Source organism: Myiozetetes cayanensis, unplaced genomic scaffold, assembly GCF_022539395.1.
Source record: "Myiozetetes cayanensis isolate MyiCay16 unplaced genomic scaffold, myiCay2020 scf23, whole genome shotgun sequence".
NCBI lineage: Eukaryota > Metazoa > Chordata > Aves > Passeriformes > Tyrannidae > Myiozetetes > Myiozetetes cayanensis.
This window is the reverse complement of record NW_026087445.1, coordinates 7,021,747-7,037,529: the sequence shown is the minus strand read 5'-3', so window position 1 is coordinate 7,037,529 and position 15,783 is coordinate 7,021,747. Positions and strand designations below refer to the sequence as shown.

Sequence of the window (15,783 nt, the reverse complement as noted above, 5' to 3'; positions counted from 1 at the left end):
AGTTCTGCGAGGATTGTTCCTGCAAATGCCACTGCAGTGACAGGGTTTGGCATCGATGCAGCCACAGGGTGAAGACTTTAGGGCACCATTGTCACCCCGTGGTACCATTGTCACCCCGTGGGCCTTTTCCTGCCGGTTTTCCGGCCCCCCCCCAGTTTCCTCTCGGGGGCCAGCCAGGCTCAAACCCACGAGGCACAGATTTCTCTGATTAGGCAAGGCCAGGCAGCCTCTCCCCTTTCGTTTTCAGCTGCCTCTTCCTCCCCTTCCCCGTGGGCAGCCCCAGCATCCGCCCCGGGCGCAGCAGCACAACAGGCACCAGGCACTGCCATGGATCCGAGTGCACGGGAGCCCCTGGTGAGGAAAACGAGCTCCTCGTACCAGACCTTCCCCGAGAGCACTGTCAGGAGGCTCGACAAGGAGTACCTGCGGTAAGGGCCAGGTTGGAGCCACGGGGTGGGCTGTGCCCCCCATCCCGAGGGCACTGGGCTGGAGGGAGCTGAGTGGAAGAGCTATTTCGTGGTGCTGCTCCTTCCAAGCCGCCTCGAGATGGGGTCTTGTCCTTACCAAGAGTGTGGGTGCTGGATGAGCCCACTTGGAAGACCGATGGGTTGGTGTGATTTGGGGCTGTGACTGCCATGGGGGGCATGAGGTCCTGCTGGGGGGCACGGGGGGCTTTGAAAGAACCTTCTCCCTGCTCTGCCGGGACGAGCCAGCTGCCAGCTGGGTCTGTGGGGCCACTCAGCTCCAGCTTCTGCTTTTCTTGATTTGTTGAACCCTCCGAACACCACCTGGCACAGAGGGAAGGATCAGTGGTGCCCAGGGGAGACAGGATCTCCCACCACGCAGCAGGAGCTCAGAGAAACCCCACCAGCCCAGAGCTGTGCAGAGGCATTCCCCAGGAAAATCCCTCCACAAGCATCACGAGGGCCTCGGCAAAGGCTGAGGGAAGCTGCAGGACAGAATTTAAACTTCTGCTGGGTGGAATAAGGGCGCCCAACACATCCTTTTCTCTCTCCGTCCCTCCCTCAGGAGCCTCCACAACCAGCGGCTCTACCTGGCCGTGTTTGCCGCTGTCCTGGGGAACTTCAGCTTCGGCTTCGCCCTGGTTTACCCCTCGCCCGTCATCCCTGCCCTGGAGGCTCATCCCAGCCCCGCGCTGAGGCTGGACCAGCACACAGCGCCCTGGTTCGGGGTGAGCAGCGGGGCTGTCCCTGCCGGGGCGTGGGGCAGGGCCGGGGGGGTGAGCCCGGTCTCACCACAGCCCCTCTCGGTGCCCCTGCAGTCGGTGTTCACGCTGGGAGCGGCGGCGGGGGGGCTCAGCACCATGATGCTCAACGACTGCCTGGGCCGCAAGCTGAGCATCATGTTCTCGGCGCTGCCCTCGGCCGTGGGATACGCGCTGATGGCCAGCGCCCAGGGCGTCTGGATGCTGCTGCTGGGCCGGGTGCTGACGGGCTACGCCGGCGGAGTGACCTCCGCCTCCATCCCGGTAAAGTGCCGCGGGAGGGAGCTTGCCAGGGAATCGCAGGGCGGGAGATGCCGCGGTGCTGTAGCTGAGGCATCGGCAGAGCTGCAGGGCTGTGGCTGGGAGAATGGGGACGGTGCACCGGGTTAGCAGCCCCGGCGTGGCCAGCCTGAGCCGGTGCAGGACTGTCTCGCCCGCAGAAAAGCAAAGGCAGGTCCTAAACCCTCCGGGGTGCTTTCCTCCCAAGCACCGCCCTCGCGTTTGGTGCAGAGGGGAAGGCAAGGATTGAGTAACACCAGGGCACTTCTTCCCAGTAACAGGGTCCAGGCACTTCTCCCGTGCCGGGGGAAGGGAGGGAAGTGGCGGTGCGGGCCAGATTGTCCTCACCCCCAGCCAGGACAGCTCGTTCCGCTGGACCACTCGGCTCTCCGCCCCAAGAGGGCAATTTCCCAGCAATTTGAGTTTCCCTTGCCCACCGGGGACGACGGCAAAGTGACAGAGGGCAGGCTTGGGGGGGTGACAAGTTTGATGTTGATGCTCTGTAAAGCGTGTGTTGTCCTCTCTGCAGGTTTACATCTCGGAGATCTCTCACCCCGGGGTCAGGGGCATGCTGGGTGCCTGCCCTCAGATCATGGCAGTGCTGGGCTCCCTCGTCCTGTATGCCCTGGGCAAGTATCTCGGTGTTCTGGGGGCAGGAAACCCTCAGTGGGACTGCAGGGAAGGGGAGTTGAAAATAAGCAACTTTCTCAGCTGGTTGATGGATTATTCCCCTCACATCCAACCACCACAGGGGTGCTAAATTTCCCCATATCATACAGCTGGAAATGCTACTTTTCTAGGAGAAAATATATGAATTAATTTTTTTTTAATTATTACAAATTATTGGGGTGCCCAGGTGGAGGCAGGGCCAGGACACCCACCCCTGTGTGCTTTCCCCCCCTAACTGTTCTGCTCTGGCAGGGCTGGTCCTGGACTGGCGCTGGCTGGCCGTCGCTGGGGAGGTGCCAGTGCTTGCCATGATCATCCTGCTCTGCTTCATGCCCAACTCTCCCCGGTTCCTGCTGTCCCAGGGGAAGGAGGAGGAGGCCCTGGGCTCCCTGTGCTGGCTGCGGGGCAAAGACACAGACTATGCCCGGGAATATGAGCAGATCAAGGACAGTGTGAGGAAGCAGGTGAGGAGGCTCAAAGCCAGCACAGGGAAATGTAACATGAAAACTGCAAAATCCATCCTTTGGGTAACTCCTAAGCCGTCCTCTGGGTGCCCCAGTGGTGCCCAGAGGTGCTAACACTTCGGGTTTCTGGCTTTGTCCCCTCCAGAGCCGTCGTGTCTCCTGTGCTGAGATCAAGGACCCCTTCCTTTACAAGCCCATCCTGATTGCAGGGGTAATGAGGTTCCTGCAGCAGCTCTCAGGTGTCACCTGCATCCTCGTGTACCTGCAGTCAATATTCAAGAGAACATCCGTGATCCTGGTGAGCCCTGGGGTTCAGCCCCTGCTCGGGCTGCCTTGGCTGCAGGGATGGTTGCCCAATGCTCCAAGTCCCCTACAGACACAAGATCCCAACTGGGAAGCAGTTTTTTTTTAAAGCACGTGGTTGGCAGCAATTGCCAAGCACCTGCCCTGCAAGAGGCTGCATGAGGATGGGGAGCAGGACCAGCCTCACTGTGTCCCTGCTCTCCTCCTCTGAGCTTCAGGAATATCTTCTCCAGTTTCTTACAAGGAGAATGGCTTTGGCCAAGTCATCAGCCAGGTCAAGGCAGCACCTGTAGCAATTTTCCCCTTCCCTGGCTGTCCCAGCTCAGCTTCCCCTGGGCTTTTTTTTGCAGAAACCAGAGTATGATGCAGCTCTTGTTGGCTTGGTACGTCTGTTCTCGGTGGCGATCGCTGCCGTGTCGATGGATAAAGCTGGGAGGAAGATTCTTCTCTTCGTATCAGGTGTGTCTTCCTCCCACTGTTGTGCAAAGGAAGCTCTTATTTAAGGATTTCCAAGAGCTCTGCAAATATGCAGAAGGCAAAAATTCAGCCCTACAGGACTCAGGAAGGGAGGTGGGGCGGTCTCTTTCCCTCAGTGGTGGCTCAGCTCCTCAGCAGAGGTTTTTTCAGGAGCCCAGTCCTCGGCATGGAGGGGATCACTCACCAATTGTTCCCACTTTGCTGTTGTATCTATCCACAGCTGGTGTCATGTTGGCCTCCAACCTGACCATGGGGATCTATATCCACTTCATGCCAGTTTCTCACAACAGCACCATTGCCAACCAGACCCTGGTGAGCTCTGCCAGCCTTCCTGCTGAGCCAACCAACTACATCACCCTCATCCCCCTCCTGGCAACCATGTTCTTCATAATGGGTAGGTGCAGAGAGCCCAGGACCCCCAGCACAGGGCTGGGGACCAGCTGGGGGATGTTTCTCATCTGAGGCTCAAGGAGGTTGGGTTTGGAGTTGGAAGGCAGGCAGATGACCCTGAAGAGAAAGAAAGATGGCAACTGAAGTTGCTTCAAGGACTGACAGCAGGAGTGGGGGAGATAATGATTGCTGGGGTTGCAGGGCAGGATTTCACACACACTTCTGCACTCCTCGGTGAGCTTTGAAGCCTCGGCAGCCTCACCTTACCCTCCTCCCCTGCAGGTTATGCCTTGGGCTGGGGCCCCATCACCTGGCTGCTGATGTCAGAGATCCTCCCTCTGAAAGCCCGAGGGGTGGCCTCAGGCCTCTGTGTCATCGTGAGCTGGCTGACAGCCTTCACCCTGACCCAGTTCTTCCTGCCAGTCGTGGTGGGTACTGCCCAGGGAGGGTGTCCAGCAGCCCCACCTTGGCCCATCTGCTCCGGCTCACATCTGCCATCTGTCCCCCTTCCAGAACGCCTTCGGCCTCGAGGTGCCCTTCCTGTTCTTCGCTGTCATCAGTGCTGGGAACATCTTATTCACGGGCTGCTGCGTCCCCGAAACCAAGGGCAGGTCCCTGGAGCAGATCGAGGCCTTCTTCAGGACTGGCCGGAGGTCGTTCATGAGGAGGTAGGAGCTGCCACCCAGCACCAGCCGTGCCAGGCCGCCCATCCACAGGCTCGAGGGCAAAGCAAACGTGGTGCTGCTGGAGGTGGAGGCTGGAGCTGCCCGTGACGGCACCAGGAGAGGAACGGGAGGCGATGATCGTCTCGCTTCGGGTGCGGAAGGTGCCAAATGGAACTTTACCTTCTCTTCCCGTCACTCAACACTACCTGTTGCCCTCTGGGCAACGTGTCAACCCATGGATGGGGCCAGGGAAACGGTGCCAGGCTGGAGATAAAGGTGTCCTGGAAGATAAGAGGCGAGGCTGCGGGCAGGAGAGCTCGGACATCCTGTGCTCAGCAGCCACCAAAGCAGCCCGAGAGCCTGAGGGTTTGGCTGGAGCAGAGCTAGCACCTGGAGCTAGCACCGTTCTGGCAAAAGCTCATCATGCAGTTGCAAGAATAAACCAGTTTCGCCTCCAACTGCAAGGTGCTGTCTTGATTTAGGGAGAAGGGAGCTGCTGGTGGGTGGGGTAGGAGGGGCAGAGCAGGACTGTGGCAAGGGGAGCACAGCAGACTGCACCTTCCTTGAGTCTTGTGTACTCAAGGACTGTGAAAGAGGCAGAGCCAGGTATTTTGTATAAAAAGCTGCCACGTTTTATTGCTCTAAAAACACACATAACACTAGAAGCCTAATGATCAGGACCAAATACAGTTCACAAGGAAAACCCAGGACAAAAGAACGGGAACAGACAAACATTCAGCTGTAGTGCAAGTGATACACTGTAGGAAAGACACAGTGAGTATTGACAACACTTGGTATGGGGGTGGGTCCTTCCCACCACAGGGTTTTACTCATCCACAAAGAGAAAGGTGGATGTGCCTCCACCACGGTTGTGTGGAGCCTCCATCACTTTGAGATTTCAGCTGCACAGTTAGGAGCAAATTGCTCTGACCCCTTTTTCCTGTGTGTCCTGCAAGATTAAGGTCTTTTTTCAATTATCTTTCAGAGCTCAACCCTAGGTAAAACACAGCTGCAGGAGGAGGTTATGACGGTGAGGAACTAATGGCCTTGCTGAGTCTCACATCCAACCTAACTCCTCCCAAAAGGGCAGAACAACAAAGGCTGAGCTGGGAGATGATGTGCCCAGGCATTTGTCCAACCTCCTGAAATGCACTTGGCACCCTCAGGGCTGGTGGAGATGGCTGTACTCTCCCATTCTTGGAACATTAAACCTGCTGTCACAAGGAAGCAGGGGGTAAAACAGCATATGTGACCCAGCCCTTAAGATATGCCAGCTGCCATTTAGATCCCCTGCAGCAGCAGATGAGAGAAATCACCTAAGAGAAGATGTGCTTTATCACAGCATTAATTTAAAGCAGCCTGGGACAGAGGAAGAGAGATGGGTCAAAATAAAAAACACAGAGAACATTCAGTATTAAACCCACCCTTTGCTGCTGAGACCCTTTTCCAGAAAGATATTCAGCCCTGGCTGGAATATGACTGTTTCTAAGCATGGCCTGACTATCAGAGCTCTCAAGAGCCTCTGGTTTCCACTGACCTTCTGAAGCTCAGGATCTCTGGCAGCCCTGTGCTAGAAAGTTCTCTTTCTCACATGGCCATGGACCAGGTCTTGATATCTTCAGTGAAACCCTTCCCTGAAGACAGTGGATGTTTTTTTTCCTGAGGAAAAAATGACAAAGATGAATTGAGCTTCCCAGGGCTCAGCCTAAGGAGAAAATGCCCAAATATGAAATGAGGTTGGACTCTTCAGGTCCTGTGAGAACCTCACTGGAGAAGTATTTTCTGAGTGACCTCCCTTCTTCAGTATAGAAAGTCTGAGGGGTTTTGCTACAACATTTTAGAGTCTGAGAAATCACAGTGGCTCTTTCCAGAGGTAGAATGGTCTTTTTATTCACTGCACACACAGAGAATCAATTGGTGTTACAAAACCAGCTCCTGCCCAGAGCAGCGAGGTCTGGGCCTGCAGCAGAGAGCGAGCTCTGCTCTGCTCTTCACGCCCAGTGGGCAGCCCCAGGGGACAGTGGAGCTGACAGGCACGAGTGCTGTCAGCTCCATGGCTGAACAGGACATGGAATGGTTGCACTCTGTGTAAATGCTCATGTGGTGACTGGTGTAACAGCCCACTGCCAGGGGCACGTGTGCTGCCAGTGCCCAGGTGCCAACAGCTCACTGTAGCCAATGCATCGCCCTCTCCTGAGCTCTCACATAACAAACTTTCTATCCCATGGTCTCCCAGGAAGCCTTTTCCAAACCTGGCAAGCAGAACCTCTTCCACAGACACCCTGTGGATCAGCCATCCAGCCTGGATGCCATCAGCAGGGATTAGGTCGAGCCTGTAAAACCTCCAGAGCAGGGTCTGAACTTCATTTGTCCTTACACAGCTCCAGGCACCCCGAGGGTGCCTCTAAACACAACTAATAACCACCATGCACTGTGAATGGGCACGTTAACTACTGTGATGCTACTACTCTAAAGGTCCTTTCTATCTCCACAAAACAGTTTCTTGCCCACACGGAGGTGAGACCAAACACTAACTCTTGCTACAACTCTTAAAAGCCATGGGTGCTGTCTCCAAGCCTGTCTGCAATGATGACAGCACGTGGCTTGGTTTCAGCTGCATCAGACAGCCAAAATTCCCAAGAGTTCCCACTCCAGACAGGCACCTGTAGGAGTCAGCACTCTTGGAGCACAGATCTGTGACTCGCCCCGTTGTGGCAGGCACAGAGACACTTCAAGCACTGTGGCTGAAGGCTCCAGCTTGGCTGTTTTTCAGAAGAGTCCCTGAGGCCCATTTTCAGCTCAGAGTTGAGCTTTGCATCCCCCTCACAGTGGCAGATTGATGCAGATTGTTCACTTGCCTCAGCCCCAGGGTCAGGCCCCTCTGCCACAAAACACACCATGACAGCACCGTTGGCATCCAAGGGACTTCTGCCTCGGTGCCAAGGGAGCAGAGAGGGCCTGTCTGTGCCAAGCAGCCCTCCAGGTGACCTGGAGCAGCACCTGCCTGCCCCAGCCCCAGGGACCACTGCTGGTCCCTGGCATCAGGACAGTCAGGTGAAGGCACAAGGGTCCCACCGGTTCTGTGGCCCCTCAGAGCAGCCTGCAAGTGTTACCCCAAAGCCTGTGCTTTGCCTTTCACCTCCTGCCACTAAAGCTGCTGTGGAACTACTCACAGAGCAAAGCAGTCACTACCAAAGACATGCTCGTGGCTACGTGCACCAGTCTGCAACATTCCTCTACTAAACACTACAGAACTCCCCAAACCCCAAACAGCACTCAGCCCCCAGCCCTTCTCAGGCCACAGCACAACCCCTCTGCTCCCCAGAGCTGCTGGGGACACAAAGGGTTGTGGCAGCTCCAACCCAGCAGTTACAGCCCAGTTTTCCTTCCTTCCCTCTCCCAGAAGAGGGGGAAAACACACTTTCTCAAGTCAGTGACCCAGAACAAGACAAAGGGGTCAAAGGATAACACACTTTTCAAGAGAAGTCTGAGTAATGCTCTGAAGGCTGAAATTGGATTTTGCAGCATTCCTGTTACAGCAGCCAGGGCTGTCCCTGGTGAAAGAGACCCCTGGTGAAAGGGGCAGCCCTTTGAAGGACAGGAAACAGAGCACTCCTTTCTCCTACATCCAGAGAAAATGAGTCCCATCAAAATACTTAAATAACTAGAAATAAATTATTCCCCTTTTTCCCAACCAAAACAAAAAGCAACCATGTAAAAATCAAATAAATTAACTCCCCCCCCCAGAAGAAACCGTGATGAGAAGAGGGGGCTCTGGAACAGTTCTGTGTTGCCTGGTACAAAGCAAACAGAAAGTACAACATGAAAACCATTGACAGAGCCTGGAATAATAAAGCAAGACACCCCAGCTGTCCACAACAAAATGGTGCAGCTCAGGACTGATGCCAAAAGAACACGAGCCCAAAGACAAAGGCTGTACCAGGCAAGCAAAGAGCAGGTCCCTTCCACAGAGGGATGGGTCCCAGGCTCACAGGAGAAGGATGCTCACACCAGCAAAAAATCCCACTTGGCTCAAGCAACAAAACCCTTCTCCAGCTGAGGTACAGCAAACATTGTTTCCCTTCTGCCCCAGTAAAAGAGTGAAGCTTAAGAAAAGTGCCCTTATTAAGACAAAGAAATTAATTCTTATAATTCAAGTAAATCACAGTAACTGCCTGCAGCTGTGTCCAGAGGAAGCAGGGACTGTGCTTTGTAGGTCCCAGGATCTGCCCCAGCACCTCTGGCAGCTCCTCTGCAGAGATGGTTATTGTCTTTTATGTTTTTTTTTCTGGAAGTCCTTTCCCACAAGACCAGCACAGGCAAGGAGCTGGCAGGTCACCTCTGCCCCTCCTCACCCATCCAGAGAGCAGTTTCCGAAGGGTCACTCCCAAAAAAAAGGCTGCCTGTTCAGGCTGGGAAAGCAGCACTCAGAGAGCCAGCACCTCTGCAGCAGAAAAAAAAAAAAAAAAATTAAAAAAATAAAGGGACTGTGACATATTTGGTTGAGGGTTGAGGAGGAGAGAGGGACCAACACGCTGAGGTCTGGCTGCTGGTGTGAGAAGAGGGCACAGCCTGCCCCAGCCCCTGAGATTTCCAGTTGCTGCAGCGTCCAGGGAAATCGCGGCGTAGCAGAGAGGGGAGCAGGCACAGGGAAGGGCAGAGTGGATTTCCGTATCTTCACCATCTCAGTGTTCAGGAGAGGTTACCCCGTGTGCCTCAGAGAGCCTGTCCCTCCAGGGTCCCCGTGAGCTTCTCCTCATCCATTTGCTTCTGCTGCTGGTGGATCCGAGCGTAGGAAATGGCATCTCCCCTGCGGAGAGAAGGGACAGCATGGGGGTGTGAACTCCAGGTGCCCACCATGGTGGGTACAGCCCCTGGCAGAGATGTCTCCCAGCTGGGGCCCGGCTCCACCTGGCTCACCCCTGGCCATCCGTGCTGAGGGATGCCAACAGGGAAACGAGAGCTGCTGGCCCTCCCAACACCCCACCAAAGCTGCTCATTGCCCCAGAGATGGGCCCATCCACTCAACAGCTGCAGAAAGAGGGTTGGGACCCTCAGGGCAACCTCATCTGAACTCCCAAAAGCTCAGAGCTTCAGCAGACCCTGGGGCCTTCCTCCCCAGGGCTCTGGGATGATGCCGGGGAGATTTCCTCCAGGAGCGTTTACACCCGAAAGCACAGGTAGTGCAAGAGGAAAGCAGAGCCTTGGGGAGGCAGACGGGGCGAGGGCTGGAGCTCCACCTCCACCTCCCCCTCCCCAGGCAGACAAACGTCTCTTACTTCTTGCCCAGCGCCGACAGACCGTAAAGGACCCCGGTGGCGAAGGCGATGGCGTTTCCGAAGAGCGTGGTCAGCGTCAGGCTGAGCATGACGGGGAACACGGCCATCCTGGAAGACAGAGGCAGCCCTCAGAGCCTGGCTCCCCTCCCCACAGGGTGCAGAGATGCTCATATCCCCCGCTGTGCCCACGTGCACCCCCACCAGCAGCCCGGAGCGTCCTCACCCGCAGTAAAAAGCCGCTTTCTGCCAGGCCCGCAGCTTGTCCGCCCTGGCGGAGACGGCGTTGGCGAACTCGATGAACTGGCAGCAGAAAGGGGCTTCACACAGGAACAGGACAAAGGCGTTGAGCCTCCAGACAGAGCAAAACAGAGTTAATCCAGCCCGGAGTGGGGGTCAGCAATTCCCCTCCAGCCCCCCAGAGACCACCTGCTCCACGCCCAAATGCAGGTGAAGGGAATGGTGAGGCTGGACCCCACGGTGCTCCCCCCCTTCTCCTTGATAATTCCCAAACCCTGGTGCTCTATGCTTATTTTGGACAAGTGTATCTGAGTATTTACCCCAAAAGACATAAAGAAATAACAAATAGAATAAACTCAACATCTCAACCCGCCTGGCAGAGCAAGACCTGGGAATTCCCAGAGTCTGAGGGATGTTTTGCTCCCATCCACTGCCCAAGCAGAGCAGCTCTGCCCCTTCCTCAGAGGACTCTCACTAACAGAACTTTCCTCCCAGCAGAAGAACAAAAGCAAACTCTGCTCACATCATCCACACGCCGGCCGCGATGTTGAGGGGGTTGATGGTTACACAGTTCCAGAGACCAGCGATGGCACAGGCTGGAAAGAAAGAGGTTTTCAGTGACCACGAACACAACCTTGCATGCCCACGATCAGGAGCCCTTGGCCAGCACCTCTAGGCACTGCAGAGAAACACAGGAGGGTGGGTGGAAAGTTCTGATGGTCTGAAAGGAGCCCGGGAGAGGGTTTCCTCCCAGCTCCTCTGACTGGGTATCCTTTTGCTCCAAGCACTTGGGTGTCTCAGCATGACACTTGCACGACTATTTCCCTTGTGTAGAACAGCAAAGTGTTTCCTTTTACATGATTTTTACGTGCACCTGATTTTTATGTGCAAGGAATTACTGCTTTGTCCCGGAGTGAAGCAAGCAGTGCCAGCAGGCACCACCTCTGACCAGCACAGGGAAAGTTCAGCACAAACAGGACTTGCACACAGGCAAACAATAAACAGAGTAGAGGTGAACCCTGTCTCCACCACATGCTGCTGGTCCTGTGCAGCTCCACTAGAGATGGGCAGAAAAAAGCCAAGTTCGGCATCTCTGCTAATACAAATGGAAGCAAATAAAGCAGAGTCCAAAATAGCCCCAGCACTCCTGACTCTAACCCAAGGAGAGGAACCAGGCAGCAGCGACCAAGCAGAGCTGCCACCACCTCCTTCCTGCCTCATTAAACTTGCAGAGTGTTCCTGGCACCTGATACAACCCCTTCTCTCTGCTGATGCCAGACGGAGACCGCTGCACACCGGGAACCCGAGCCCAGGTGGGAGGGCAGAGACACGGGCTGAGTCCACAGTAAACAACACCAGCCTGCAAAACTCCAGCTAAAATTAATTCTACAGCCCTTAAAGGCCTTTTTGGGGTAGATCAGCAGCACGGTGGAGAGCAGCAGAGTCCCTCTCTGAGAATGAGAGTAGCCTGGGATCAGGGATTTCAGGGGTATCCCTGAGCAGAGCTGCTGTGAGCAGCCCTGACCTTCAAAAGCCTGGCATAGGCTTCAAGGTTTCTTTCAAGCAGTCACTGCTGAATCCTCAAAGTTCCTTTAAAAATAGTTATCCTTATTTACCGGGCTGGCAAGCAGAATTGCAGGCAACGACAGGATCGATCGAAGGTCATCCCACAAGCAAATGACCTCCTGGTTTTAGGAAACACCAAACAAGGTTAATTTCAAACGTTTCCTAGAACTAATTCCCCAGGACCCAAAATCTTTTGGAGAATCCTGCCAGAACAAGATCAGCCAGCAGAAATGCCAGAGGACATATGAACATCCATGCTCCAAGGGCGCTTCTCATCCTCCCATCTCAGAGGGACCAGTGTCAGTGTCCCCACACTGCAGGAGAAACTGAGGCACGGGGGTGGGATGATCTACTCCAAAGTCACACACGCAAACAGCTGGAGAGCTGGAAAAGCAATTGGAAGCAGGATTGCTGGGAGCAGCACAGAGAGCGGGGCACAACACTGGGGGTTCTAATTCTCTGTGGCAAACAAACCCTTGGATGCTGATGGAAGGGGAGCTCAGGGGAAGCACTGCAGGCTTGTGGCACTCGCTCCTTCCCAGGAAAGCACACTCCTGACAATAATGCTGAACGACTTTCTGGCACTTTATAATTAGCAGAGCAGCAGAACTATCCCCAAAACACAGCCAGGGTTGGGGTAAGACCCTGCCTGGCTGAGCAGCACAGCAGAGCATAGAGGTCCAGGCAGTTCCCAGCTGGTCTGCACCACAGAACAAACCAAGGGAAGCAGAATGTTCTCTTCCAAGCAAGTTTTTGTCCTTATCCTTTTTTTTTTTTTTAGCCAAGCCAACCAGGGGTTGTTTTGCCAGGGTTCTGGTTTGGTTTGGTCCTCAAACACCCCAAAACAACCCTCGAGCACTAAGTGTCCCTGCAGCAGCGTCAGCTCAGCAACCAACCCAGTTGCCAATGGACTAATGAACCAGGAAGCCTGAGCTGAGCAAGTCCCTACGTCAGCAGGAGCACCAACCAGCAGGAAGGGAGTCAAAGGTTTGGGATTTCAGAACACTGCACTCGGAGGTGGCTGCCAACAGCCACAGAGGCAGATAACGAGCCAGTGACCTTGGGCCTCCTTTGCAGAGCAGCACATCCCACAGCAGCCTGGTACATCCCTGTCCCACCGGGGCAGGATCAGCTCCTGCCTCAGCAGCCAAGAGGGGACTGAGCTGCCAAGCCAGGGGTTTCTTTCTGCAAAACAGAGGCCTCATGATAGGGTTAAAATGCAGATAATGCTCAGTGGCACGTCAGCTGTGAAAGACAGACAGTTCTGCCATTTGTTTAACTGCTGTCCCATCTCGAATCCCTGAGGAAGCACAAATAACTGGGAGCTAAAATGAGGGGGGAAGGACACCCTTCCCCACAAAGGCTCTATTCATTTCCAGCAGCTGGTCACTGTCCTCAACACAAGCCTATTTTTGCTCCTAGAGCATTTTATAAAAGCCACAGACTCTCCTCGTCCTATTACAAACAGGAACACAAGGGAGAGAAGGGACTTGGCCAAGGTCACCAAGCCAGCGTGTGCAAGAGCCAGAGACAGATCCTGAACCTTGTCTGTCTGGTTCCTGCTCCAGCCCCTGGACTTTTCTGGCTTAAGCAAGTTGTGGCTGCAGGTGTTTGCATGTGGTAGATGTTGTCTGCTGGTCTCACCTCCACTTAGAAAGTTTCTCTTCCTTTCTATGGGGAATTTTTCCTTCTCTAAGAAATAATCCACCCCTGTAGCAGCACCACAGTCCTTGTAAATGAGTTCTGTTCTTTCATAGCAAGCTCTGAGAATAGCAACAAACTCCAGCCTTGCTGTTTTTATTCAGCACCTCTTCTCCAAACCATCCACCTTCAACAAGGTGACGCTGAACAAGCAGCATTTTGAAGAGGAACGTTACCAGCACAGGGCACTGGTTGTCTCTTCCCACAGTCCCCCATTTCCCTGCTCATAAGGAGAGTTTGTGTCTCACTGCCTCACAAACCTCATGGAGGGAGACAGTCAGGGCTACGGAACAAGCTGTCACTCCCCAGATTTTTGGCAATCCTGTTAAGAACCTGTCTCTTCTTCCAAAAGCTTCTTCTCCCAGACTCACCCAAATACGTAAAACTCTCGGCTTTCCTGTAAAAACAAGTCAAGAGTTCTCAGAGCTGTGAACAAAAGGTTGGAAAAATAATCCAAGTATAATTCAGCTGCTTTGAAACACGAAGACAGAGGGGAGAAAAAAAAAAAAGAAGTCTCCAGAGGCTTGCACTTTTTAAGCCCCTCGTGAGCTGCTCTAGCACGAGGCGGGCAGTGCCACCGGCGTGACCTGCCCGCTCCAGCTCTTCACCCTCCAGCCCTGTCCCCCCTGAGCTCTGCACGGGACAGAACTGCAGGAAAAGGCTCCAGCTACAGCCCCAGCCTGTGGGAAAGACGCTGCTCCACTAAACCCCCACCTGGGACCAGCTCCACAGACACTTCCCAGCTGGTGTCCTGGCCGGCGGCCGGGCCAGAAGCGCGGGGGCCTCCGGCAGGGCACGGCGAGGCCGGGATGTTTGGCCCCGTCGGAGCAGCCCTACCAAATCCTGTCACACCTCCAGGATTTCAGCACCCAAGACGTGAAACGGTGCGAGCAGCACGTGCTTGGCCAGCCCAGCCAAAAAAAGGGCTGTCGCCAGCCTGCCCAGCCACACCGCGGCCTGCAAATGTCGCCTCCGAAAGCGCCGCGGGCTCGTGCGGTCCCAAGGCGAGAGGCAGGCCTGGGAGGGGAGAGAGGGGGATCAGACAAAATGCTACAGCTGATGGAATAAATCAGGGCTGACTGCACTGGCTGAGAAACCCTCTTGTTTAACTCGAAGTTGTGGACCTGAAGCAGAAGAAATTCTCCATCCTGTGCTCTGCAGGAGATCAGACTAAGCGGTCATAACAGTCCCTCCCGCTTTTAAGAGCTATTAATCTCTCCACAGAATGTAGCAAAACAGCACTCCAGGACAGCCTGATTTCTGGCAAAGTTGCAAAGACTCTTTCCCTGGGAAAATTTTTTTCAGCAGCAGGTAATTCAGAGCGCAGCCAACTCACTCTGCCGTCTGCAGCTCTGTTCTCAGTGTCCTACCAAACCCCTTAAAAACACACAACACAAACCAAGTCCATTATTCACCTCCAAAAAACCCCACGGGCAAGGCCTGTGCAATCAGCAGTAGGAGCAATGGGAAACACGCTCCAACAGTCAGGATGGGGAAAGAAAATAAGCTGCAGGAACATATAAACACTCAAAAGAGATGAACCAAGCCCTGTGGCCCCTCTTCCAGGCCTGACCTGACCCCGCTGAGCACGAGCACCCTGACCCTGGTGCTTGCAGTAAAATCTTCTCATTTATCTGCCCACAGCCCTCCCCCGCAGTACCAGAGGCTCAGCTGCTGCTCCCATCACTTCCAGGGAGTGCCATATCCAAGAAGAAACTCGAGGATTTGCAGTTCCCCCCCCCGTGACGTCCCTTTCTCCCAGGTGCCAAAGTTCAGGTCCGGGTGAGCACAAAGCACATCTCCGGCTGGCAGCTACAACCACCCCTCCTCAGGCACAGCCACCGCTCCTCCTTCTGCCCAAAAAAGCAGCAAAAACGAGTGTCCAGAGCAGACACAAACCCCATAATCCCGAAAGACTTTCGTGGCACGACCCCCCCCTCCCCTGCACCAACGAGACCCCAAACAAGAGGTGGCAGGACCCGCGACACTTTCACATGCAGGAACAGCGCCCACGAGGGAACCTCTGGCTGCGAGGGAAGGGGATACTTACACATGCCCCCGATGACCCCGGCAATCCTGCAGAGCCACCTGTACCACCAGGTCATGCCATCATCGGCGGAGGGAGCCGCCGGCTCAGGGGCTGCTGCCGGGAACTGCTCATCCTGAGCGCTCATCTCCCCCCTGCTCCGGGGGGCTCACGGGGGGCAATCCCCCCGCTCCCCCACCTGAGCCCCAGCAGCGCGGGATGCCCCTCCCCTCCAAGTGACACCCCCCCCCGTGTCCTTCCTTCCAGGGGACAGCCCCTACACCCGGCCCCGGTGCTGCTGGGCCTGTCCCCGTGCCCCCATGCAGGGCTGGGCCCCCCCCAGGGCTGACAATGGAGGGTCTGTGCCTGCAGCAGCAGCAGCGATGCCAGCGGAGCTGCCTCCACGTCTCCCTGCCTGTGTTGCATTCTGGCCCCCCCCCCCCCGGCAGCAGGCAGGGCTTTGGGCTTTGATGTCACTCTCATTAAAGGGCTGGTGGGCAGA

At 55.2% G+C, this 15,783-nt stretch overlaps 2 protein-coding genes across 8 annotated transcripts; one reads left to right on the top strand and one right to left on the bottom strand.

Annotated features, from left to right (window-relative positions):
* Nucleotides 1-306: 306 nt before the first annotated feature.
* Nucleotides 307-4,840, top strand: SLC2A6 (solute carrier family 2 member 6). Its single transcript, XM_050320032.1, has 10 exons — nt 307-428; nt 1,030-1,192; nt 1,283-1,489; nt 2,034-2,133; nt 2,426-2,637; nt 2,783-2,935; nt 3,291-3,399; nt 3,638-3,811; nt 4,090-4,235; nt 4,321-4,840. The coding sequence occupies exons 1-10, from the start codon at nt 328-330 to the stop codon at nt 4,477-4,479; spliced, it is 1,524 nt and encodes a 507-aa protein (XP_050175989.1). The 5' UTR covers nt 307-327; the 3' UTR covers nt 4,480-4,840.
* A 227-nt stretch (nt 4,841-5,067) lies between these two features.
* On the bottom strand, nt 5,068-15,504 carry CACFD1 (calcium channel flower domain containing 1). Of its 7 annotated transcripts, none has more exons than XR_007629439.1 (7): nt 15,306-15,504; nt 10,512-10,584; nt 9,975-10,100; nt 9,752-9,859; nt 8,828-9,282; nt 6,010-6,131; nt 5,068-5,421 (listed from the first exon to the last, which is right to left on the bottom strand). XR_007629439.1 is itself a non-coding variant. In XM_050320035.1 (6 exons), exons 1-5 carry the CDS (start codon nt 15,427-15,429, stop codon nt 9,189-9,191), a joined length of 525 nt encoding a protein of 174 aa, XP_050175992.1. In that variant the 5' UTR covers nt 15,430-15,504; the 3' UTR covers nt 5,072-6,131; nt 9,179-9,188. The 7 variants fall into 7 exon arrangements, 3 of the variants coding, with proteins under 3 accessions (XP_050175992.1, XP_050175991.1, XP_050175990.1); XR_007629440.1 differs by having other exon boundaries at nt 9,179-9,282; XR_007629438.1 differs by having other exon boundaries at nt 5,071-6,131; nt 8,828-8,916; nt 9,179-9,282.
* Between the last annotated feature and the right edge of the window lie 279 nt (nt 15,505-15,783).